The 27,836-nt window shown below is 39.7% G+C and overlaps 1 protein-coding gene across 1 annotated transcript; it reads right to left on the reverse strand.

Moving 5' to 3' along the window:
* Nucleotides 1-442: 442 nt before the first annotated feature.
* Nucleotides 443-27,724, reverse strand: LOC134292171 (uncharacterized). Its single transcript, XM_062861061.1, has 2 exons — nucleotides 25,215-27,724; nucleotides 443-12,722 (listed from the first exon to the last, which is right to left on the reverse strand). The coding sequence occupies exon 2, from the start codon at nucleotides 3,159-3,161 to the stop codon at nucleotides 453-455; it is 2,709 nt and encodes a 902-aa protein (XP_062717045.1). The 5' UTR covers nucleotides 3,162-12,722; nucleotides 25,215-27,724; the 3' UTR covers nucleotides 443-452.
* Nucleotides 27,725-27,836: the final 112 nt, after the last annotated feature.

The raw sequence follows: 27,836 nt of genomic DNA on the forward strand, positions 1-27,836 counted from the left end.
GATCCGTACTTTGATTGCAAATCAATAGATTATTACAATTTTTTTGGTTTTCATATGGAACTGTCCATACACTACTTGGAGAAAGCAATACAATTGCTATTGTTATATATAAAAAATAGAACTTTTTCGTAAATTTTAAACTTTGACATTTCATATCTCAGAAATGCAAAGTGCTAGAGATTTGAAACTTTGCGCTTTTCTTAATTGGTAACATTCGACAAAAAATATAACAAAAAGATTTTGTGAGGGTCACTTTTTCTATTTTTGTCCGCCTGATATCTTATAGTGTGTGGTGGTGCGGCTAGTGTCGCCAAGCTCTTAGCCGCATCGTGCTGAGGAGCGCGGGTTCAAATCCCGCCGCAGCTGTAAGGAAAAGTGTGCAGCTGTGTCGCTAGGCGTTGCATGCTATTCTGTTGTCTAGTGTAGTACATACATTTATTTGTTCAACATCATTAAGACAAGACATAATCAACAATAGTACGCCACAATACTCGGTTTGTGGCTGCCGCTCTCCATCCTCGGTCGCGCCCAATGCTCGCCAAGTCACGCTCCACCTGGTCCGCCCATCGTGCTCTCTGCGCTCCACGCCTTCTTGTGCCAACCGGATCCGTTGCAAACACCAGCTTTGCAGGGTTGTTGTCCGGCATTCTTGCAACATGCCCTGCCCACCGTATCCTTCCGGCTTTGGCCACCTTCTGGATGCTGGGTTCGCCGTAAGGTGCAGCGAGCTCGTGGTTCATCCTTCTCCGCCACACACCGTTCTCCTGCACACCGCCGAAGATCGTTCTTAGCACGCGTCGCTCGAAAACTCCGAGTGCTTGTAGGTCCTCCTCGAGCATGGTCCATGTCTCGTGCCCGTAGAGGATCACCGGTCTTATTAGCGTTTTGTACATGGTGCATTTGGTGCGTGGGTGAATCTTTTTCGACCGCAGTTTCTTCTGGAGCCCGTAGTAGGCCCGAATTCCGCTGATGATGCGTCTCCAAATTTCTCGGCTCACGTTGTTGTCAGCCGTCAGTAAGGATCCGAGGTAGACGAATTCCTCCACCACCTCGAAAGTATCCCCGTCTATCGTAACATTACTACCCAAACGGATCCGGTCGTGTTCGGTTCCGCCTACCAGCATGTACTTTGTTTTTGAGGCATTCACCACCAGTCCGACCTTTGCTGCTTCGCGTTTCAGGCGGGTGTACAGTTCTGCCACCGTTCCAAATGTTCTAGCGATAATGTCCATGTCGTCCGCAAAGCACACAAATTGACCGGATTTTGTGAAAATCGTTCCCCGGCTGTTGAGCCCGGCTCGTCGCATCACACCTTCCAGCGCGATGTTGAAGAGTAGACATGAGAGTCCGTCACCTTGTCGCAGTCCCCGGCGAGATACGAATGAACTGGATAGTTCATCCGAAACTCTTACGCAGTTTTGCACACCGTCCATCGTTGCTTTAATCAGTCTAGTCAGCTTCCCAGGAAAGCCGTTTTCGTCCATGATTCTCCATAGCTCTGCGCGGTCGATACTATCGTATGCCGCTTTGAAGTCGATGAACGGGTGGTGCGTTGGGACCTGGTATTCACGGCATTTCTGGAGGATTTGCCGTACGGTAAAGATCTGGTCCGTTGTCGACCGGCCGTCGATGAAGCCGGCTTGATAACTTCCCACGAACTCATTCGTTTTAGGTGACAGACGACGGAAGATAATCTGGGATAGCACTTTGTAGGCAGCATTCAAAATAGTGATCGCCCTGAAGTTCTCACATTCCAAATGGTCGCCTTTCTTGTGAATGGGGCAGATTACCCCTTCCTTCCACTCCTCCGGTAGCTGTTCGGTTTCCCAGATCCTGACTATTAGCCGATGCAGACAGGTGGCCAACTTTTCTGGGCCCATCTTGATGAGTTCAGCTGCGATACCATCCTTACCAGCTGCTTTGTTGGTTTTGAGCTGGTGAATGACATCCTTAACTTCCCTCAGCGTGGGAGTTGGTTCATTTCCGTCCTCCGCTGCACTGGCGTCGTCGTTCTTTCCGTTGCCATGGGCTCCCGTGCCTACGTTCTCCACGCCGTTCAGGTGCTGATCGAAGTGCTGCTTCCACCTTTCGATCACCTCACGTCCGTCCGTCAAGAGGCCTCCGTCTTTATCCCTGCATATTTCGGCTCGTGGCACGAAGCCGTTGCGGGATGCGTTGAGCTTCTGATAGAACTTCCGTGTTTCTTGGGAACGGCACAGCAGTTCCATTTCTTCACACTCCGCTTCTTCCAGGCGGCGCTTTTTCTCCCGAAAGAGGCGGGTCTGCTGTTTCCGCTTCTGTTTGTAACGTTCCACGTTCTGTCGAGTCCCTTGCTGCAGCATTACCGCCCTCGCTGCGTTCTTCTCCTCCAAAACCGTTCTGCACTCTTCGTCGAACCATTCGTTCCGTCGATTCCGTTCCACGTACCCGATGGTGCTCTCGGCTGCGTCGTTGATGGCTGCTTTCACTGTACTCCAGCAGTCCTCTAGAGGGGCCTCATCGAGCTCGCCCTCGTCTGGCAACGCGGCTTCGAGATTCTGCGCGTATGCTGAGGCGACATCCGGTTGCTTCAGTCGCTCTAGGTTGTACCGTGGCGGTCGCCGGTACCGTACATTGTTGATGACGGAGAGTTTTGGGCGCAGTTTGACCATCACCAGATAGTGGTCGGAGTCGATGTTGGCGCCACGATAGGTCCTGACGTCGATAATGTCGGAGAAGTGCCGTCCGTCAATCAGAACGTGGTCGATTTGAGATTCCGTCTGCTGTGGTGATCTCCAGGTGTAACGATAAGGGAGGCTGTGTTGGAAAAAGGTGCTACGTATGGCCATATTTTTGGAGGCGGCGAAATCAATCAGTCGTAGGCCGTTTTCGTTCGTTTGCTGGTGGGCGCTGAACTTACCAATCGTCGGTCTGAATTCCTCCTCGTGGCCTACCTGAACGTTCAAATCTCCTATGATGATCTTGACGTCGTGGCTTGGGCAGCGGTGGTACTCGCGTTCGAGCTGCGCGTAAAATGCGTCCTTGACATCATCAGTACTTCCGGTGTGTGGGCTGTGCACGTTTATTATGCTGAAGTTGAAGAATCGGCCCTTGATCCTCAACCTGCACATTCTTTCGTCGATCGGCCACCAACCGATCACGCGCCTCTGCATATCACCCATCACGATGAAAGCTGTTCCCAGCTCGCATGTGTTGCCACAGCTCTAGTAGATGGTATGATTACCTCTAAACGTTCGCACCATGGATCCTGTCCAACACACCTCCTGCAGCGCTACGATGCCGAACCCGCGGTCCTTCAGTAGATCGGCGAGTATGCGGGTGCTCCCAATGAAGTTGAGAGATCGGCAGTTCCACGTACCGAGTTTCCAATCGCAAGTCCTTTTTGTTCGCTGGGGTCGTTGCCGTTGGTCTCGGTTCGTATTATTCTGTTGCTGATTTTCCGTTACAATGGTTTTTTTACGGCTGGCTCGTAGGGCCTGACACCAACCCCCTACTTTCCGGAGGACCATAGTGCACAGTTGAGCTTAGAGTCCTTCCCTGGCACTCGGACGTAGATCAGCCGCCCCTAACATGGGGATCAGACGCTGTTGTGAGCCGCTCCTCCTGGAGAACAGACGCTCAGGTTTGCCGAAGCAAACCCCCCCCTTCCCTGTCAGCCTACGACCAAAGTTCCCACCGGGGTTGGTTACCCGATCTTCCCTAAGGTTGCTCATAGTTTCCGGCCGGTACCGCGTGGAGGTAGGGATAGGAGTTGCTGGGCAGAGGCTAGTGGATCACAATGGGATCTGAATTGTCTAGTGTAGTGCTTCCTTCAAAGAGCTTAAAAACTCACTGGAAGCATTGAACGTGTCCGTGTCTCTTTTTTTTTTGTTGTTAAACTATCTTTTATCATGTGTGAACTTTTGCCCCAAGTATGGGGTAAATGTTCGCATTGAAGTACTGGCATTAAAAGCTTTATTACTTAAGCTACAAAAAGAACTCGATAAAATCTAGTGCTATGTTTTGAAGGTTACATGATAAGGAATCGTTAAGCACTGAAAAACGAAATTTGTCTTTCCGCTTAAGGACTGTATCGTTAATTATGAGTACACCTTAAAATTGCTGTATTTTAAAATGTTTTATTTATTTTGTTAATTAAATTCAATTACATTGTTCATTGACCGTTAGAAAAGCCCATGACATGATTGTACATATATATAATTTTTCGTGGAACTTGCCACCTCTCGCACTTTCTTCTTGGCGTGCTTCATAAGGTTTTGGACAACCGTTCCGACGATGGTTTTGCATACGTTGACCCAGTTTTTCTTGAATTTTGTGACGTCCTCTGCTCCTCTATCCTTTTTCAGTAGTTTCCCTTTCATCAAAGTTAACTATTTCTCAATGGGCCTATTTACGGGCAATTTAGAGGATTCATTGCCTTTTCCACAAATTGAACATTGTTTACTTCATACCTGTCAAAGGTGTCACGCTGTATGGAAAAAGACGTCGGACGTTTGATTATTTGGTGAGATCTTTCTAATTTCTTTGAGATGTCTTGATGTTGATAGTATGGGGCCTGTAAACGTTTCGTAATTCAATCACTTACAATTTGTTTTTCGGTACAAGCGGGGAAGGGATCATCATATTTTTATTTCGTTTCAGAGAGCGAGCAATGGCGCTTAAACCTAGGCTTTGTTTCGAGCCAGGGCATAAGGGGAAAATCCTATGCCCCATCCCAGGAAGAGGAGCCTAAGGGAGTGATACTAACTTTCTTAGCAACGGCACTCCCAACGTTTTTGCTTACATTTTATATAACATACTATACGGAGCGGTTGGTACGAGATGTCCCCGTTCTATGGTTTTAATTTAATATTCAATGACGCTTCACAGTAGGCCTGGCCGCTTCAATACTTGTAATGAATCTTTGATTCACTGCAAGCATTGATAATGACAAGAAAAATGATGGAAGTAGTCAGGGCCGGATCTAAGGGGGGGGCCGGGGGGGCCCGGGCCCCGGGCCCCCACATTTTTGGGGCCCCCACAAAAACCTTTTTTGCTTGCTAACATTAGCTTTATTTTTCATATTGCTCAAGTACTGTTCGAAAATAAGGAAAAACATTTTTGGTCATCTCTCAGAAGGGCCTCCACATCCGCTCGGGCCCCGGGCCCCCACAATCCTTAATCCGGGCCTGGAAGTAGTCGATTCTATCATTTTCCAGGATTCTTCCAAGTGATGGCTGTGTATGTGTAGACTAGACTAGACTAGTCTAGATTCCTCTAGAAATTCCACTGGAGATTTCTCCAGGAGTTCCTCTGAAGATTCCTACAGACATTCCTCTAGGATTTCTTTCAGAGATCCCTTTAAGAATTCCTACAAGTTTTTTTCAGAGATCCCTCCAACAACCCTTCAGGGTTTCCTCAATGCATTCCTTCAGGACTTCCTCCAGGAATCTCTGGATAATTATTCCTCCAGTAATTGGGTTTTTAAATTCAGAAAAAAATCATCGATTTTTTATTTTTAAACGAAAGAACACCTTTTTCTGAGCCACTATGATTTTTTTCTAATTTTTAGTACTTTATTTTGAAACCTAAAATCAATTTCACATCAATCACATTTTTTGAAATCACCTTTTGACAGCTGGGCAACTGCTTGACAGCTCCGTCCAGTACAAAATGCGGTGAGGGGTGATTCAACAAATCGCTCCCATACAAATTTCAAATTTATTTTTAAATAGGTTCCCGACCACCAAAATTCATGAAAATTTGGATTTCGACTCAGTTTGGCATGCAGATTCTGAATATGGAATTATCTCAAACCGCTAAAGAAGCCAATTACTTCCGGGATTCTTCCAAAAATTCCACCAGGGATTCCTACAGAAATTTATCCAGGGAATCTTCAAGGGATTCCTCCAAGGATTTTTTTCCAGAGACTCCTACAGGAATTCATCCAGAGATTTCTCCGGGAATTACGTCTGGGAATCCTCCAAGAATTCTCCTAGGCATTCTTCCAGGAAATTTTCCTCGCATTCTTCCAGGGATTCCTTCTTGGATTCTTGCAGAGATTTCTCCAGAAGCTTTTACAGCAATTCCTCCAGGAATTCTACTAGATATTCCTCCAGGAATTGCTTCTGGGACTCCTCCAGAATTTTCGCAGGGATCCCCCCGGAGCTCCTCCAGGAATTTCTCCTGGAATTGCTTCAGGAATTCTTCCTAGGATTCCTTCAGAAATCCATGCAGGCATTCCTCCAGGATTTCATCCAGGGATTTCTCCAGGGTCTCCTCGAGGAATTACTCCAGGTATTTCTTCAGGGATTCTTCCAGGAATTTCTTCAGGGATTCCTTTAGGAATTTCACCAGGAATTAATCAAGGAATTCTATCATAAATTATGTCAGCAAATCATCTAGTAATTTTTCTAGGAAATCCTTCAGGGGTTCCTTCAGAAATTTGTCCAGGATTTTCTCTAGGAATACCTTCTAGATTTTTTTTAGTAATTTCTCCAAGAATTCTTCCAGATTTTCCTCTAGGAATCGTTGCAGGGATTCCTCTGGGAATTCCGCTTTAAATTTCTGCAGGAACTTCTTCAGGGATTTTCCCCGACATTTCTCCAAGTTTTCCCCCACGAATTTCTTCAAATATTCCTTGGAGGCTTTCTCCAGGAATTTCTCCAGAAATTTTTCTACAAATTCCTCCAGGAATTTCTCAGGGAATTTTTCAGAAATTTCGCCCAGAGTTCCTCTAGAGGTTTCCCCAGAAACTCATCCAGTAATAGTTGCAAGAATTCCTCCAAAGATTCCTCCAAGATTTAATCCAGGAATTTGTCCAGAAACTCCTTCAGGAAATTTTCCAGGAATTACCCCAAGAATTTCTTCAGGAACTCCTTCAGCAATTTCTCTAGTAATTGATCCAGGAATTGCCCCTAAACATCCTTTAGAAATTATGTCAGCAATTTCTATAGGATTTTTTTTCAGAAAATCTTCTAGGATCTTTCTTCAGAAATTCTTCCAGGAAATTCTCCAGGAATACCCTCAGGATTTTTTTAGGAATTCCTCCAAAAAAATTTCCAGAGATTTCTCCTGAGATTCCTTTATGAATTGCTCAATGAATTGCTTCCAGGAATTTCTCCTGAGATTCCATCAGGAATTGCTTCAGGATTTTTTCCAGAGATTTCTCCACGAATTTCTCCAGGGATTTTCCCATGTATTCCTCCATGAAATCTTCCGAAAGTTTTTCCAAGGATTCTTCCATGAAATCCTCTAGGGATTTCATAAAAATTTCCCTGCGATTTATTCACAAAATGCGGGGGGATTTTCCAGAAATTTCTCCTGGGATTCCTCTAAGATTTCTTACTAGGCTTCTTATAGAAATTCTTCCTACAATTTCTCTAGAAATTTCTCCTGAGGTTTCTTCGGTTATTTTTTCTTGTTTTTTGGGAATCCTCCATGAATACTTTCAAAAATTCTTGAGGAATTCTTCCAAAACTTTCACCAGGAACTCATCCTGGGAATCCACCAGGATTCCTCCAGAAAATCTTCCTGGAATTTTTCCAGCAAAAATGAGTCTACGTAGTTTATAGACAGCGCCTTCTGGGATTCCTTTAGGAATTACTCTAGGGAATTCACCAGGAAATCTTCCGGGGATTCCTAGAAGAAATCCCAGATTTAAAAGATCAATTCTTGGAGGAATCCTAGTAAGAATGCCTGGAGGAATCGAAGAAAAATATCCTAGAAAAATTCCAGCAGAATTTCTTGGAAGAATCCTGGGAAGAATTTCTGCTAGATCACTAGAAGAATTGCAGGAACTGCAGGATGAACTCCTGGAGGAATCCCGGGGGAATTCCTGATTGAATCCAGAGAGGAATTCTCTGAAGGAATTCTAGAAAGAAATCCCAGGAAAAAATGCTGGAAACAGAAGAATTCCGTGGAGGAATAAAAGGAGGAAATTCTCAAGGAATCATCGAATAAATTTTTGAGGGAATTTCACGAGAAATCCCGGAAGGTATTACTAGAAAAATCTCAGGGAGAATTCCTTAAGAAATCCCAAGAGGAATCCCTGGAGCAATACCAAGTGGATTTACTGGAGAAAACCCAGGAGAAATACCTGGAGGAAGTGCAGGAGGAATTCCTCAAAGATTACAAGAATAAATTCCTGGAAAATCTCAGAAGGAATCCTAGGAGGAATTTACGGAAGAATCTCTGGAGACATTCATGGAGGAATCCAAGGAAGAATTCCTGGAAAATGCTAGAATGAATTGCTAGGAGAATTCCAGAAGCAATTCATGGAAGAATCCTGGAAAGAATTTCTGAAAGAATTTACAAGAAAAAACTAGAGAAATTTCCTTCGGTAAAACTCATGGTGAAATCCTCAAAGAAATTTTCAGAGAAACCTTAAGATGAACTTCAGGACTAATGGTCACAGGAAATTCTGAAGAAACCCTTGAAGAGATTCTATGCAGGATTCTGGAGGAATTTCTAGAGGAGTCTCTAAAAAACCATGAAAGATTCCGTCAAAGAACTCTCGGAGAAATTTCTGGAAGATTTTTGGAGTCATTTATGGAAAAGTTTATGACCAAATCTGTTGACAAATTTTTGGAAGAATTTTATGACAAAGTCATTTGATAAACATAAAAGGAGATTTTGACGGAATCCTTAAAGAAATAAATAGAGGAATTTTAGAAAAAAATATTGCAAAAATTTCTGGTGAAAGTCCTGTAAGAATCATCAGAGGAAGTTCAAGAGAAATTATAGCAATTTTTTGGAGGAATTCTTGTAGAATCCAGGAGGAATATTCGACATAATTCTTGAATCCAGGGAAAAATCGGAGGAATTCAAATAATCTTTCCAGGAAAATTGTAATAATCTGTACAATATTTCCAATATTCCTAAACATTTCTGCAAAACTGATGAGCATTCTAAAAATTCTTCAGTTTCTATGCTGAAAAAAAAACAAAGGTTACACGTGTTCCGAAAACAATTAAAGTATAACAGTTTATAAATTACAGGTGGAAATCGAAGCTCGTCGTATTTGATAATATAGAAAATACTAAAGTACGATTATCTTGCGACTTCAAATCTCTTAGAATGAATTAAAAGCTGAATATAGTATTTTTCGATCATTTGAAAATATTTCTTACGTCAGAGTGATGAACCTCATGTTACTGGCGGGTTTGTGAGACAAAGCGAATAATTTTATATAATAAATATCATAAATTATTTAGTAACGAGTTTGATATCATAGCAAATTTTGCTCTCCGATTGTTATCAATAACATATTGATATCAAAATTTGTTATTGAAATATTTTCCGAATTCACTGTTATTAAGTTGTTATTGAAACTAACAAAACAAGTTATTGAAATGGTTTTTCAGGAACATTTTTTTGTTATGGAATTTGTTATTTTGCCGCTTATAACAGACAAGTTTATAACACAATATGTTATGGTAATAACTTTAAAATAATCGATTTTATTATTCAGTTATTTTGCCCAAATAACACACCTCCTTATGCTGGTGTTATTCCCTTCTGCTTGGGTTATCTTTACCAGCCCAAAAAATTGCGTAGTCCTCTCTGACTTAACGCCGACCAAATATAGTCTGAGACTATTTCATTGCTAACGTTCATTAGGTTACCAAAAAAAAACACGATTTGATTTATCTTATGCATGGGTACAGATCACTTTTACATTTGACCACTTCCAGTGGGACACCCAGAACTGGTTTCGGGACATTACCGGTTATCTAAAATATGGTCTGCTATGTTCTTACGAATCGATCATCGTGTTATCAAAAAAGGATCTTTAGGTGGCCTAGTGGTTAAGGCTATAGATCGCCAATCCGGAAACGGCGGATTCGATTCCCGTTCCGGTCGGGAAAATTTTCTGGACTTCTTGGGCATAGTGTATCATTGTACTTGCCTCACAATACACAAATTCATGCAATGGCAGGCAAAGAAACCCCTTCAATTAATAACTGTGGAAGTGCTCTAAAGAACACTAAGTTGAAAAGAGGCAGGCCAAGTTCCAATTCGAACGTCAAGTCATAAAGAAGAAGACATTATTACAAAAGCTGCTATTTGATGTACTCCCAAGCAACCAAAAGTTCGGATTTCACTTGAAGAGCGAACTCAGAAGTTCGAATTTAGTTCAATTCTGGCTTCGTCGAACTTGATTCTCAAAAAAGTTACACCTGTATTATTTATGAACTTGGAAGTACATGAACATGCTTTTGATTTCTCTTCAAAACGACATTAAAGTCGAAAAGAGGTTCAGAAAGAACTTACTTTGAACTTTAGAACAAAATTCAATCAAATTTTAATCGAACTCTTGTTGGATTTTTGTGTTCCTACAAAGTTCAAATTTGGTTCAATTAGACATATAATATCAACTTGAAATGTTCCGTTCCGAACTTGTTTTGAACTTACTACTTAAAGTTCGTATAAATATTAGCCGTACCAAATGTGAACTTCTTTTGAACTTCGGAGACAGCGTAGCTCGGGAGAAGTTCGCATTCAATTAAATTACTCGGAATTGAGCTCGTCGGCCACATCTTGCGTGAATTTCGCAAGTACACTTTGTTTCACTATTATATTTCATCAGTACCTAACTGTAATTAACGAAAGAAATCTGTAATATGTAGCTAAAAGACTGCTCCCGTCTCGGCTCCTGTATGGGACCACAATTCCGCAGGAGTTTATTTTCTCGGCTGCGAATAAACCCATCCAGATTTGCTTCTTGACGATCACTCTCACTTCCAGTGTCCACGCGATGATAATCAACGCAATCATGGTCATTAAAAACTGATAAGCTGGTGCCAACGACCGAATTAGGCACTAATTTATTGCTTTGCACTTTTACCACTTGCCGACCAAAACAAACTGAAAATGTCAAACTGTGCAAGTTCACAAGAAGTTCCACGTAAACTTCTTTTGAACTTTGCGGTTAATTCTGGTTCACGCAGACAACTTCAAGTTCGCATGCGAACCTGTTTGAGCTCTAATAAATGAAATCAGCACTTTGACTAAAATCCCTCAGTGCTCAACAACGCATGCATGGAGCATTGGTAAGGCACCGGCTTTCAACGAGGAAAACCCGAGTTCAAGTCTCATAGTAAGTAAAATACATAAAAATATTACTAAAGAAATTGGTCCACAGGTACTAATATTTCTTTAATAATTAATCGCTTTTGAGGTCAAATTTCATTTTTTTTTCGATTTTATCGAAGCTTATTTTTAAGCTGAATAGCATTCCATAGGGCCCATATAGCCGAGGCGGTAAACGCACGGGTATTCAGCATGACCATGCTGAGGGTGACGGGTTCGAACACTAAGCTGAGAAGCAGGCTTTGTCCCAGTGAGGACGTTACGCCTAGAAGAGAGAAGACAGAGAATCCTAGAAGGAATGCATGGAGAAATCGCAGGAGGAATTTCTGAAGGAATCCCGGGAGAAATTCTTGGAAGAATCCTAGGAGGAGTTTCAAGAAATATCCCAGGAAGAATGCCTAGAAAAATCCCATGAGCAATTCCTAGAGAAATCCCAAAAGGTATTTCTTGAGGAATCCTAAGAAGAATTCCAGGAAAAATGCCAAGAGGAATACCTGGAATAGAAATTTCTTGAGAAATCTCGTGGGAAATTTCTTGAAGAAGTCCCAAGAGGAATTCCTGGAGGAATCCCAAAAACAATTACTGGAAGAATCTCAAGACAAGTTTCTGGAGGAATCCCAAGAACAAATCTTGGAAGAATACCAAGAGAAATTCTTAAATGAATCTCAAGAGGATCTTCTGGTGGAATCTCAAGAGGAATCCCTGAAGAAATCCCAGGAGGAATTTCTGAAGGTATTCCAGGAGAAATTCCTGGAGGAGTCCAAGAAAAAAAATCCTGGAGCAATGCCAAGAGAAATTCCTAGAGGAATTCCTGGGAGAATCCTGGTAGGAATTTCTACAGAAATCTCATGAGGAATTCGTGGAGGAATTCCTGGAAGAAATCCTCGAGGAATACCGGGAAAATTCTGGGACGAATCTCGAAAGGAATTCCTGGAGGAATCCCAGGAGGAATTTTAGACGAATCACAGGTGCAATTTCTGTGGAATCCCAGAAGGAATTCATGGTGGAATATCAGGAGGAATTCCAGGGGCAATTCTTGAAAGATTCTTAGAAAAAGAATCCTAGGATAAATTCATGAAGGAATACTTGAGGCTATTCCATCGAGGAATTTCTGGAGGAATCCCAGAAGTGATTCCTGAAGGAATTTCTAGAGAAATCCAAGGAAAAATTCCTGGACGAATCCCGGGCGAAATTCTTGGAAGGATTCGTGGAGGAATTTTTCGAGGAATCGCGGGAGAAATTCCATAAGGAATCTCGGTAGGAATTCCTGAAAGAATCCTAGGAGGATTTCTCTGAGAAATCTCAGGAGGAATCCCTTGAGAAAACCTGACGGAATCCCAGATGAATTATTGGTAAGAATCCTAGAAGGAATCCATGGAGGAATCTAAGGAGAAATTTCAAGAACAATGCTAGAAGGAATTCCAGAAGCAATTTCAGGAAGAATTTTTGAAAGAATCCCAAGATGAATTCCTGGAGAAATCACAGGTGGAATTTCAGAAAGAATCCCAGAAGCAATTCCTTTATGAATCCTAGAAGGAATTCATGGAGGAATCCTAGGATTAATTCCACGAGAGGATTTGCAGGAATTACTGGAGGTATTCCTGTAGGAATCCTGCAATGAGTCCCTGGACGAATTTCAGAAGGAATTCCTGTGCAAAGACCTAAATATTCCCACGCCTTCCGATATTCAAAGTCAATTCAACTGAAACAAAAATGCATTTTTCACCCCACATTCCCAACAGCTGCCCGGGGGATTTTAGATTCAATTTTCATCGTAGGGTCTACCTACCTCACGCGCGGCATATTGGAAGCAACGAAAATCGCACCATTCGTTACTGACTTTGTTTTTATGACCCATCATCGTCCGGTGGTGGCCGGGTGCGATCGTGTTGCAACGCGTTAGGTCCGGTCGGTGTGATGCAATTTCAATTACGCTTGGGACAACGATGGGTAATAAACCCGAAAGAATGATATGGAACCGCGACATCATATTGATCGCGCTGGAACAAAGATTGTTTATTTTTGTTTCGAAATCAAGGCGCCGAATTGGCCGGCTAAGGTTCTGAACTCAGGTGAACCTTAGCTGGAATGTTCTGAAATTGAGACACCGTATTGGCGGCATACGGCGCCGGACTTGTTTTGCACTCGATTTGTTTTGACTTCGAGTAAAAGAATGTGGAGTACAATTTCAACCAACATCCGTGGCCGGGACCCGGCTAGGGTTCATTGTGCACAAGCAAGGGTACATTTGAATAACAAGGCGGTTGCTTTGTTTTGAAGAAATTGGTGCCAAATTCCAAAGACGATGAGGATGATGATGGTGACGATGATGATGATGGGGAGAATGATAATGACGTCGATGGTGGGGTTCAATTCTTTCACACACCCAAGCCTTGTATACGCTCAAGTGAGGCGGGGCTAGAAGATGTAGGCCTTTGTGTAATGATTCTCAGTAGGTTTTGTGCGAACACGCCCAAGTCGGGCGTGGTTAGGAGATTTAAGTTTTTCGTTGGCATTAATATTCTTGGTAGGGGTTGGGATACGCCCAAGATAGAAGAGTCGTGATGTTTTCAAGAAGAGAAGGATTTTAATCACGATGAGGACAAGTAGGATAGGTAGAGGTCTAGGTTTTGGACTTATTAGTATTTTCATTTGGTAGGGTTTTTGGATACGCCCAAGTTGGTTCGGGCATTGTTAGGAATTATCATGACATCTTCGGCAAGACGAGAATGATTGTAGGAATTTTAGACACGCCCAAGCTGGTTCGGGTATTGCTAGGAAATTTAGGCTATAAATACGGAGGCTTTGGCTTCAGTCGGGGCCAGTTGTCGAGAGTTCGGTGACAACGTTAACGCAGGCAGCACATCGGATAAGTCTTGAGCTCCCATGTGGGACACCTCTAGATACTGTCCTAAGGCTGCAGGTAGGACTCAGTAGTGGTCAAGAAGAAGGTAGAAATGTCTCTAGATTGTTAAACTTAGTAGTTCGGTGAAGAAATACAGAAAGGTGATATAAGAAAAAGTGAATCGTTGTAATATAAGTTAAGTGATGGTTTGTGATACTTCAATATAGTTTATTAAAAAGATATAGTCGGACTGTTATGAAATGAAAGATATCACATTCCGTGTTGTGTTTAATGCAGCCCCTGGACGGTACAGGGCGCTTCAATATGGTGACAGCGAAAAACTGTTCGCTAATTAGAACAGCGGGACGCCAATTTTCTGACTGGAAGAAGAAATCAGTGTCAGAATCAGTGCAAACCATAAACATTGAACAGTTTTGAACAATTAAGAAGAAAACAATGTTACAGACTGGATGGAAAAGATGAAATTCGTGGCAGCGCAAGTGATAGTGGAATACAACGTAGCACCGAATTGGAAATGGCAACGCAACAACCTGTGTATGTAACCGAGTGTCTGGACCAATGGACATCATTCAGCCTGCATTATTTGATGGTATCGTGAGTATTAACCTTTTAAATGATTAAGTGTTTTGAGATGGTTTAAATTTTTTGTGAGTTGGTTGGAAATGATGAAAAATTTTTACGATATAAACAAAAACGTTTTAATTGAAATACTGTTGTGGGAAACATAAAGAAGTTATTCTAAAAAAGGAAATCATAGTGATTTTCAATAAATAATGGAAAAATATAACAAGAATAATGATTTCAAGAAGAACAAGTGGATGAAAAATACGAACAAATAACACTAGTTAACATAATCAAAGGAAAGTCGCGGACTTCTGTTAACGATTAAAATTATTGATGCATAATTACGTGCTGATTTTGAGACCGTGTTTAAAATAAGAAAACTAAGAAGTACAGTTTTTTTATTATACGAGACAATCGCAACCAAGTTTTTTTTTTAGAATTTACTAAAATTCGAAAATCTCAAGTTACAATTCACCAAATTTAAATATCTTTTTTGCAATAATAGGAAGCTGAATGTAATATGTTTTGAATATCTGATTATTTTTTTTCTCGTCAGATTAGATATTGATGAATGTTGGGTACAATCTCCTTGAATTGTAGCGAAATATTCAATAAATAAAACAAGATTTGTATTTTTCTTTCAAAAAAAATCTTTATCAGTTGTAGCAATGTTGATTCAAAAACGCCAGCTTTGTACGGTATATCGAAAATATTTTCAGCTCTACTGTATTTTTCTTTCCTTATGCTTTCAAACTGAGGGCATAATTTTACACTAAACATGATTTTCAGCTGTAAACTAGCATTACAATGGAATGGAATCAATTAAAAGTTGACAAAAAAAATTTGTTACTATGCAGCAGACCGGCGACAAATAGGTCGTGTTAATTTGAATAAAAAAAAAAAATCAGTAAAAATATCAACATAAAAATGACCACGAATACAATGGATGAAATAGGCAACAATAGTGGAGCGAACAACGCTAGATTTGAATTTCCAATAAACTTTGCTATACAGTGTATTCCAGAATTTCATGGTAGTGCGTGTGAATTAGATGCTTTCATATATCAAATAAATTGTTTTTTGAAACCCATAAAACGGATAACTGATGCTAGTGAAAGAAAAAATGCAGAAACCGTACTCATTCAAATTGCACTGTCTAAACTTAAAGGCCCAGCAGCGTTAAAATTTAAAAACATTCTTGCAAATACTTGGGATAAAGTGAAAGATAATCTCCAAAAAGAATTCGGAATTAGTTTACAATTGGAAGAACTGTTTAATAAAATAGAGACCCTTGAACAAGGCAAGTGTGAAAGTTTTAAAAACTATAAAGATCGCGTTCTTCAACTTAAGAGGAATATTGATGAATTCGAAAAAGATTATATTAAAGATCCTACAATTGAGTCATACGCTCAAAGACATTTAAGAATACATTTTCTAGCGGGATTGGAAGATATAAATTTGAAAATTTTTGCAAAAACGAAAAAAGAAGACTCATTGGAAGATTTGGTAGATTACCTACAAGAAGAATGCATCGATGTGGAACAACAAGAACGCATCGAGCAGAGATTGAGGGATTCCCACACCGCAGAATTTTACAGGCAACAAAATGAAAAACAGAAATTCAGTAATCCACAATGTATTGATCACAACTTCCATTACGATAAAAGTAGATTCAACCAGAGCGAAATAGGTTATGAAAAAGATTTTAACAATTATAGATATCTAGGACAACAAGAAATTTACCGTGGTGATTACCAGATGCCTTATTGGACCAACAGAACCAACAGAACTGATGAACGCAACATGGGAATTCAAAACAATAACATTTGCTATGATGAGCGAAAAAACTAAATAACCGGAGGTTCGTTAATTGCGTCCGATCACTCCGTCAATCAGAAAATAATTTAGAAAGGCGCTTATATGCTGCAAGTAATAAGAAAATGATGCCCATGAACATAAATAAGAGTTATAACATACCACAAAAACAAATGGTTCAATTTGATAAATGCATTCCAGCACAAGAAAAAGTATTTATACATTGGACGGGCAATAATCAATTTATGTTAAATATACCCACTGTAGAAAGACCATACACAAAAATCAATTACATGATAGACACAGGCTCACAACTAAACATATTAAGATGGGATGCAGCCCCTAGAATCGGAGCAACAGACATAGATTATTCTGAATCTGAAAAGTTTTTGATTTCGGGATTCAATGAAAGTCAAACAAGAACGCTCGGATCTACTGAAGTTAGTTTAATAATTGGGAAGTCTAAGTATAAGATAAAATTTTATTTAGTTCACCACTTAAATGTACATGGTATCATAGGAGCAGAATTTTTGAAACAGCATACATTATATATTAGCCAGAACTTTGATTACATAGCCCTACGCAAGCCAGATAGTGTAGAATATAATATTAACAATATTACAACAACAAAGTACGTAATGGTATCAGATAAATCTTGTCAGACTGATCTACAAGATAATAGTAATTGTATACAGTATGATAACAATGACAAAAGCTGTCAAGTAAATTTTGATATTGATGAAGTCATAAATGAGGAAATAGTTACACAGCCAATCGTACCGAAAAAAGATTATTCATGCAAGATGTGCCTTTATGAGAAGTATTATGAGGACGAGGAATGTATAAATCAACATTTTGAAGAAGAATATGATAATAATGGATGTTGGAATAAGAATGTAGAGGCCGGGAATCAATATACGCCGGAGGATTTAGATTCAAACCAAGATCTAAGTTTGACAGATAATTTGAATTATGAACAAATACAAGGTAAAAATCGTATCGAAAAATTGCTAGATACAATTGATTTGAAGCATTTGAAAAGCGCCAATTACGACGCAGTGGAAAATATAATGGCAAGGTATAGTGATGTATTTTATTTGAAAGGGGATCACCTGACGATAACAGATGCAGCAGTACACGAAATTGAAACATCATCTAATGTGCCAATAAATAAAAGGCAGTTTAGGTTCCCTGAATCAACAAAGAAACAAATTAATGAGGAAATTGAAGAAATGCGTCGGCAAGGGATTATTAGGCCCAGTAAAAGTCCTTGGAATGCACCTGTTTTATGCATACCAAAGAAAGATTTAGACGAAGAAGGAAACAAAAAGCATAGAATTGTGGTAGATTTTAGGGCATTGAATTTGATAACTAAACCATTTGTATATCCGATTCCACAAATAAATGAAATATTGGATAGCCTAGGCGATAGCAAATACTTTTCAACAATTGATCTGAAATCTGGATTTTATCAAGTTCCTATAGACCCAAGAGATGCTGCAAAAACTGCATTTTCTACACCCAAAGGTCATTTTGAATTCACGAGAATGCCTATGGGGCTTAGAAACAGTCCCTCGACTTTTCAAAGACTGATGAACACAGTTTTATTTGAAATTGAAGATGTTAAAGCAATCGTTTATTTGGATGATATCATTGTTTTTGGAAGAACAATTCAAGAGCATAACGAGAATCTGATTAAAGTTTTGAAAGCTCTTCGTAGACATAATTTAAAAATTGAACCAACAAAATGCCAAATTTTGAAAACCGAATTGAAATTTTTAGGACATACAGTTGATAAAAATGGTATTCGTCCGCTTGATGGTAATATTAAGGCTATACGAGAAATGGCAATACCAAAAACTGTAAAAGGAGTGCGATCATTCCTAGGAACAGTAAACTTTTATGGTAAGTTTATACCGGGAATTGCAGAAAAACGAAAACCTCTGAATGATCTATTGAAGAAAAATGTAAAATTTAACTGGACCTCAGAGTGCCAGAAAGCATTTGAAGAATTGAAAAACTTTTTAACGTCTGACTCTTTGCTAGTGAGACCAAATTACAAGGACACATTTGTTTTAACGACAGATGCCAGTGAATACGCTATTGGCGCAGTTTTATCGAATGAAAAATCAATTGACAGACCCATAGCTTACGCTAGTAGGGGACTTATTGGAGCCGAACGAAAATATCATACAATTGAGAAAGAATTACTAGCCATAGTATGGGCAGTGAACTATTTCCGTCATTATATCTACAATCAGAGATTTATTGTTTACACAGATCATAGACCATTGATCTCAATATGGCATCTAAAAGAAACTTCATCAGTCCTCACACGTTTGCGTTTGAAATTGCAAGGATTGGAATGCGATATTCGATACAAACAAGGAAAGGATAACGTTGTAGCGGATTTTCTCTCTAGGCTAAATCCAGACAATGAATCAGAAGAGCAGAGTCATCCAGCCGATGAAATTAAAACCGCAAGGTCGAAATTAATTGCTGTGGTCACACGACAGCAAAAGAAATTGGCAGAACAAGAAAACGTATCCAATCAAAAGCACCGCGACCGCGATCATCCAAACAAACAGCTGATGAAAAAAGACACCGTTCCGTGCCGCAGTAACGGGGGCGCGATCGCTGACCGGGACCATGAAAGAGAGGGAACCAAAACAAAAACGCAAAAGATGACCTATATGAATGATAGCGTAAATAATAATTGCACGGGTTCTGACCTACGAGCATGCCTACGCGGCATAAACGAGGTGTCAAATTTACCTCCAGCAAGTACGAGTGCGATATCGGACGAGGCTGAAGTTGAAGAAACCATTATGGCCGACGTTTTCGATTTATGCAATAACACGCACACTAATGACACATTTGCGGCAAGCGCATATGATGAATTTTTAGAGATGTCCAAGAATAATCCAATTGATGTAAATCGATTGAAAATTTCTAGGAATTTGAAAAATGCAGATGCTGATTGTAACATTGTAATTTTGAATAGCAGATCAGCATTTACTGAAATTTCAAAAATTATTGATTTACCCCATGGACTGAAAGATTTTTGCGAAGATGGAGTTGTTTCTATTCCAGATAGTAATTTATTCGGAATTATTGTGGAAGGCAAAAGTAATTCAATGATTAATACCAAAACACTCTTTTACAAACTTAGCAACTGCTTCAATCAAAATAAAGCGCCGATAACAGCATCCAAAAATATTCATTTGATTTCGTTCAGAAAGATTAAACAATTTGAAGTACTTGAGATGATTCAATTTTTAGCTTTGAAAAATCAAATTACGTTAAGCCTTTATAACGCAGATTCGGAACGCACTGAAGTACGTAATGAAGATATAGAAACAATTCTTCGAGAGTTTCATGATGCTCCCTTAGGCGGACATGTTGGAGCAAGGCGAATGCGGAAACGCATTGGTCTCATTTTTAATTGGAAAAACATGAGAAGGGATATCGAAAATTACGTAAAACAATGTGATTCATGCCAGAAAAATAAAATTTGTAAATCCAATAGAATTCCTTTAAAAGTAACCACAACGTCATCCGAACCATTTGAAAAATTATATATGGATATTGTAGTTCTCCCAGAATCCGAATGGGGCAACAAATACGCGCTGGTCATGCAGGACGACCTTACGAGATTTTTGGTAGTAGCTCGAATGGACAATCAAGAAGCGGAGACTGTATCCAAAACTTTTGTCGAAAAATTCATTTGTAAATTCGGTACTCCGTTAGAACTGGTGACAGACCAAGGAGCAAATTTCATGAGCAAGTTTTTTAAACACGCATGCAAAATTTTGAAAATCAAAAAAATCAATACAAGTGCTTATCACCCACAAGCAAATTTAGTAGAACGATCAAACAGAGAATTAAAAACATATCTGCGACAATTTGTCGGAGGAAACCCGCAAAAATGGGACCAACATCTTGATTACTTTACTTTTGAATACAATACTACAAATAACACCTCATCCAACTACAGTCCATTCGAACTTTTATATGGAAGAAAGGCAAGGATTCCTACCTCCATATATACTCCAACAAATTCAGATCTAACATATAATGACTATTTTTGCGAAATGAAACAAATTCTTAAAAATTTGCATGAAAACGCCAAAAGAAATTTGATTATTTCCAAAGAGAAACGTAAAATTATTTATGACAAGAAAACCGAAGAATGGCAACCTATGTGGGGCGAATTGGTTTTAGTACAAGCAATCCCAACAGGAACAGGTCAAAAACTTCAAAGTAAATGGAGAGGCCCATACGCAGTAGCTGACCTACCCAGCGAACAAACCACAATTATTAAAAATGGGAACAAATTTGAAAAAGTCCACAATAATAGGTTAAAAAAGTATAATGATTGATTAGCAATGCGTAGTCGGCAATGTATAAATTGATGTAAATATTGAAAAAACAGTTATTTCCTAATTACGAATGATTTTTGTAAATATTAGTTACTAAATATGTTGTTAAAAAAATACCTTAGGAATAATATGTTAGGATAGAGGCTTGCGTAGGATAGCTAGGAATATTAATTGAATTATTATATTAAATAAACAATTAACATATATAATTGTTGTAAGGTTCACAACAAAGCGGTTAACGATTGGAGAGCATACGAATTAACTTAATTGAAATTATATCGTAACAACTCAAAAGGAATTGATAAAAAAATAGAATAAAAAAAAAAATATGATAATAGCCGTAAATAAATAAATTTTATGAGAATATGGAGAGACATAAAGAAATGATGATGATAAATGAATCAGGATAATGAAAATAAGTTTTCGGGAAATTTTGTACAGCTGAATTATAACAAAAATGCGTCCATCAATTCGGCATGAGTTTGAATGCAAGAACGATTTGAATGTACCGAAGAGCTGAAAAGGGGTAATTTGGGATGAGTAAACATAACTAAGCAAAATAATTAATTGAAAAGGGTATATAAAAATTGGGGGATTAAGAATTGGGCATTTGATATATTGGAAAAAATATGATGGGAAATACAAAGCAATCGTATAAGATATGAAAGGGGAAAAACCACTGGGTTATATAGAGTATATCGGGTAACAATAGCGGGGAATGTATAAGAAGAAAAATAATAACTAGAGAGATTCTTGAATAAAGAAGCAGATTTAATTAAAGGAAAAAAGACATAAATTGGTGATTGAGAATTTTAATAATAAAAAGAATCAATGACAACAAACAGAAACAAAAAAAAAAAACAATTTAAAAACAATTTAGACCCAAATGAAACTACGGAGGACGCTCCTATATAGAAATGACCATGTTACATAACATTTTTGAAAGTATATACGAGATCGGATGAAAATTGAATGATGAGGACAAGGGAGGGCCCCCCAGAATGCTTGTGAATGTTGAGTGTGAATGATGAATGAATAACTAATTTGAAAAAAAAAATAATAATAATATGTGAATGAAAAATGAAGTAATATTTATAGATTCGGAATCATTAGGTGGCGTCAAGAAACAAAAACTATAAATTAACATAAATATATTTATATTTTATCAAATCATGAATTAAACACAAGATCTAAGTCTCGTTACAGGTATCCATCCAAAAACCTTATTCGGTAAGGGGGAGAAGTCGTAGCAATAAGGCGATCAAGCCGAGCCTGCGAAAGGAAACGGAGCAAACAGGAATTGAAAGAAAACGCACTGGAGAGAATTCTGCAGTGAGATTTTTTTGGAATTGGTAATACAGATATTTATAGTGATCCTGCAGAAGCTTTCCATTGCTACAACTCACATTTTAATATTTTACGGTTTTTGAAAAAAAAAAAACAGTTTATGACTATTAAGAAAAGTAACGTTAACAGAGCATGATTAATGTAATGGTGCAGTTTTTTTTAATACTATTGTAAAGGTTATATTTTGCACATACAAGAAAAACAAATAATAATAACATGAAGACTAAAAGTTCAGTTTGCCATGGTAGATCAATATTTTATAAATCGATGGTTTCGACAGAATTAAAAATACAACTTCCTCGAGAGATGACGCGGGAGGACAAGACAAGAAGGCAACACCTGGCGAGAGCAATCAGAGGGGCAGTTCAACAGTACCTCTATGAAAACGTACCACAGCCAATTGGTACGATGACGAGAAATAACAGATCGGATGGAAAGTTGAAGGTCAAAGGTGCTGGTATGGCGGAGGAGAGAATTCAGCGAACATAATTTTTCACCGGAGACGATTCAAGGTCAACTCAGGTGGCACATCGAGACAAATATTATTGTACATCTGCGAATCTGCTAATATGAACTAAGCTAGCTAATAATATGAAAAACTACAAAAAAACACCGACAACAACAACAAAACAACAACAACAAAAACAACAACAACAAAAACAACAACAACAACAACAAGACATATGATGAGAGAAGGACGTCTTCAAAGTTTCCCAAATTAATCGACATAATGTAATGTTCACCAACCGCATTACATTCACCATTGAAAAAGCACTTACTCCGTGCTTCTTACAACAACAATTGACAGTAACCATAACCAGGAATGCAACATTTCGACCTCATCAAAAGGTTTGGAATTTAAGCCAACTAATTACAAACTCTTTAAAGAATGTGCAACAGTTCCACAATTTGCACCAGGTCAAAGACAACAATATTCGCATCACTATTGAGATTGATCCAATACCAACAAAATTCAGAAGGCGGGCGATAAGTAATCAACCACAACACCGTAAACGACAATGATAAACAATCCAGTTCGGAAGGCAACTTATGACACTTTTTCGAGAAACAACAGAAAGCAACAGTAAAACTAATTCTTCTGTCTGCAAACGACAGCGCGGGAATTACCAGCAGGGAAATACGATTCAACCGAGGTAATATCCGGATACCAAAGCTTCATGGTCACGTTCCCACAGGAGACGACATCAACTGAATCAACTACATCATCTTCAAGACAAACCAGTACAACAGAGAAGCAACGATACCATTCATCTGAGACCTGAAACTAACCAATTGATCTGGACATTTAACAAGAAGAGGTAAATATCAATGGCAGCCGAACCCCTACGACGAACCAAGAGGAGCAGCAGCGAGTACCAATGAAGTCAATCTCTTGAGGAAGAATGTAAGTTAATGCGGTAAATTTACGATTCTTTTGGAAGTTGAAAAAAACTGTAATGTAAAACATTTTGAGACACTTACAGGGAAGATGAAGATTAGTATAGCAATTTCAGATTATATATTAACAATCATCGTTAGCATCATCATTTAAATGCTGAGTTTTTTTTTTACGGGGGATACATTTTACCCACATACTAACATTTGAACGTGAAATTTTATACGCGTTCAAACTCCGCTAAGTGGGAGGGCATGCAAAGACCTAAATATTCCCACGCCTTCCGATATTCAAAGTCAATTCAACTGAAACAAAAATGCATTTTTCACCCCACATTCCCAACAGCTGCCCGGGGGATTTTAGATTCAATTTTCATCGTAGGGTCTACCTACCTCACGCGCGGCATATTGGAAGCAACGAAAATCGCACCATTCGTTACTGACTTTGTTTTTATGACCCATCATCGTCCGGTGGTGGCCGGGTGCGATCGTGTTGCAACGCGTTAGGTCCGGTCGGTGTGATGCAATTTCAATTACGCTTGGGACAACGATGGGTAATAAACCCGAAAGAATGATATGGAACCGCGACATCATATTGATCGCGCTGGAACAAAGATTGTTTATTTTTGTTTCGAAATCAAGGCGCCGAATTGGCCGGCTAAGGTTCTGAACTCAGGTGAACCTTAGCTGGAATGTTCTGAAATTGAGACACCGTATTGGCGGCATACGGCGCCGGACTTGTTTTGCACTCGATTTGTTTTGACTTCGAGTAAAAGAATGTGGAGTACAATTTCAACCAACATCCGTGGCCGGGACCCGGCTAGGGTTCATTGTGCACAAGCAAGGGTACATTTGAATAACAAGGCGGTTGCTTTGTTTTGAAGAAATTGGTGCCAAATTCCAAAGACGATGAGGATGATGATGGTGACGATGATGATGATGGGGAGAATGATAATGACGTCGATGGTGGGGTTCAATTCTTTCACACACCCAAGCCTTGTATACGCTCAAGTGAGGCGGGGCTAGAAGATGTAGGCCTTTGTGTAATGATTCTCAGTAGGTTTTGTGCGAACACGCCCAAGTCGGGCGTGGTTAGGAGATTTAAGTTTTTCGTTGGCATTAATATTCTTGGTAGGGGTTGGGATACGCCCAAGATAGAAGAGTCGTGATGTTTTCAAGAAGAGAAGGATTTTAATCACGATGAGGACAAGTAGGATAGGTAGAGGTCTAGGTTTTGGACTTATTAGTATTTTCATTTGGTAGGGTTTTTGGATACGCCCAAGTTGGTTCGGGCATTGTTAGGAATTATCATGACATCTTCGGCAAGACGAGAATGATTGTAGGAATTTTAGACACGCCCAAGCTGGTTCGGGTATTGCTAGGAAATTTAGGCTATAAATACGGAGGCTTTGGCTTCAGTCGGGGCCAGTTGTCGAGAGTTCGGTGACAACGTTAACGCAGGCAGCACATCGGATAAGTCTTGAGCTCCCATGTGGGACACCTCTAGATACTGTCCTAAGGCTGCAGGTAGGACTCAGTAGTGGTCAAGAAGAAGGTAGAAATGTCTCTAGATTGTTAAACTTAGTAGTTCGGTGAAGAAATACAGAAAGGTGATATAAGAAAAAGTGAATCGTTGTAATATAAGTTAAGTGATGGTTTGTGATACTTCAATATAGTTTATTAAAAAGATATAGTCGGACTGTTATGAAATGAAAGATATCACATTCCGTGTTGTGTTTAATGCAGCCCCTGGACGGTACAGGGCGCTTCACCTGAATAAATCGCAGATGGATTCTTAACATAGAATTCGTAGTATTTTTAAGAATCTGCACCTACAGCCAGCTAGAGCTTTCGAGCAGAGTGCACTCTCCACAGACGACCTATCCGAATTCGGTTTATTTTGATTAAATTCAGAGTGGGTATTTAACAAAACTTATTGAGGAATTTCAGAATGATTTTTGGGGGAGTTGTAGAAGAAACTCTTGAACCTCAGAAGAAATTTCTGGATGAATTTCAGGAAGAAGTACTTGGGGAATCCCTAGAGGAATCAATTGGAGAAAGACTTTCTTTGCCTTGCGGTATCCGAACATTATCGAGCTTAAGAGCTCTCACGTATAAGGATTAAGGACTATAGTAAAATAATCTTCTGCTGATTCATTGTTGTATTTCACATTACACATCGCAGAAAGAAGTCCTGGGCGAATCCCAGAAGGAACTCTTGGAGGGATCTCAGAAAGCATCCTTTTAATTTTTGTTTTTATTAACGTGTATTTCAACTTATAAGCAAATTCTACACTTAGAAAGCACTTTAGGAATAATCCCGGAAGGAATTCTTGTATAAATTACAAAGAGATTTCGAAGAAATATCAGAATTGATTCCTTAAGAAATCCAAGGAGAAACTCTTGACAACATCATCGAATGAATTCCTGAAGGAACCTCAGGAAGAATCTCAGAAAGAAGTCCTGTGGAAATACCAGAAGGAACTCCTAGGACGAATCAAAGAAGAATTTTTCGAGGAATAGCAGAAGAAATTACTGGAAGAGTCCTAGAAAAAAAATCAAAAAAAAATCCAGAAAAAACTCCTGGAGGAATCACAGAAAATTCCTGAAAGATTTCCCAAAGGAATCTCAAAATGGATTCCTTGAGAAACCCTCCTTATAAACGGCAGGCAACAACGTTAGCCTTGAAAAACGAAGGCGCATCATCAGTGCATGTCGGGCAAACTATGAGCTTCGCAAGAATTTGCGGTCGAAAAAGATTCACCCTCGCATCAAATGTACCATATATTGTCGTAGCGGTTGAAACCCGAAGTTTTCCCACACACGACATTCGGTTTTTCTCCAAATCCATACGTGAAACCTAACTTCGGACGTAGTGCGCTGGGCAGCGGATCTGGCCCTTCATACAGCGCACTTTGCCCGACGTACGTCCGACGCACGGTTTAGGAGAAAATTCGATTTTCGCGTGTCGAAAATTCCGATTTTCAACTGCACGGACAATACAAAACGCTGAAGCTGATAAGATCTGTGGTTTTCTACCGGCACGAAACCTGAACTATGCAATTACTCGAAGTGTTCGAGCGCAATTTGCTTAGGACCATCTTTGGCGGTGTGCAGGAGAATGGTATGTGGCGGCGAAGAATGAACCACGAGCTCGCTACACTCTATGGCGAACCGGAAGGTGGCAAAAGTTGGAAGGATACGTTGGGCATGGCATGTTGTGAGGATCTCGGACAACAACCATATAAAGCTGGTGTTCGCAAGAGATCCGGATGGTACAAGACCGGGAAATGTTTTGTCTCTTTGAATGCCGTTATTAATTTATTGAAACAAATCTGAAAACATTCAAAAAGCACACAGGTCGAATATCCCGATGCGGATAAGCACTTTATATATCTAGTAAATTTCATTATTTTCCGGAAATGTTTTATGTTTACATTAACAAACAAATCCGTTTCGGTAATATCAACGCAGAGGTCCTTTTTATTACTCACAGTAATCGTTTTGACTTGGTCGCATTCTCGAAGATCTTCACCATATCCTGTTGGTTGGCAGTAGTCGCAGAACAGATTATCTCTGATGAAAACATCCTCGGCGAAACCGATCGCAACCGCGTTGGAAAACTCCGATAATATGTTGGCACATTTCTTCTCTATCGTTTCTATTTCGGCACCCTCTTCTGGTGCTTCGTCCAGATTTTTCCGAAACGTGAGACTCCGGCAGTTCTATTTCGAATGAAGATGATTTTGGCCACACTACTTGGTTGCACTGCACCAGAATCCTCCATTGATTGTTTGGATAGGACAAAGTGAAGAAGGAACAATTCTCAGGAATGTTTTCTCCTCGGTAGTCCGGCGTTTTCATAATGGTCACAGCGAAGCTGCCTCCCTACTAGTCGAGGTAGAGATTAACGGTCGAATCCATGTGGCGATCGATCCGAGGGAACACCGGTTGGCATTTTTTAAACTTTCAGGGGTCCGAGGTAGGCATCGTGGTTGTTGCGGTTTAGCAATTCAGTGCACTTTGAAGTGTAGTGGCCCGGCTGGGTTCAAATTGGTGTGAGTTTTTCTCCGCTTCTCAATTTCGTATTGATTTTTGAACCGTCGAAGATAACGCAGCAGAATCCGCTCCAGGGCCACGGTTGTGGGCGGATCATATCGGCGTGGGCATTCTCAATCGAGGCAGGAGCAACCGAACGAACCCTTTCTTCGGGGAAGAGATATTTATTATTCTCGGCGATCGTACCGCAAGCTAAAAATGAGGGAGAATAACTATTAAGAATGATTAAAAATAAATCACAATTACAAAATTGGCATAATCTGTACCTTTTTCGGTTCTGCCTCTTTCGGTTATTGTGGTACGTTTGTTTTTGTTTATGTTCCGCGCCAACGTCA

The sequence above is a fragment of the Aedes albopictus genome, chromosome 3, assembly GCF_035046485.1.
Source record: "Aedes albopictus strain Foshan chromosome 3, AalbF5, whole genome shotgun sequence".
In the NCBI taxonomy this organism is placed as follows: Eukaryota; Metazoa; Arthropoda; class Insecta; order Diptera; family Culicidae; genus Aedes; species Aedes albopictus.

Bases quoted from the DNA above. Each gene is read 5' to 3' on its own strand.
- LOC134292171 (XM_062861061.1), bottom strand. From the start codon at position 3,161: ATGGGTGATATGCAGAGGCGCGTGATCGGTTGGTGGCCGATCGACGAA.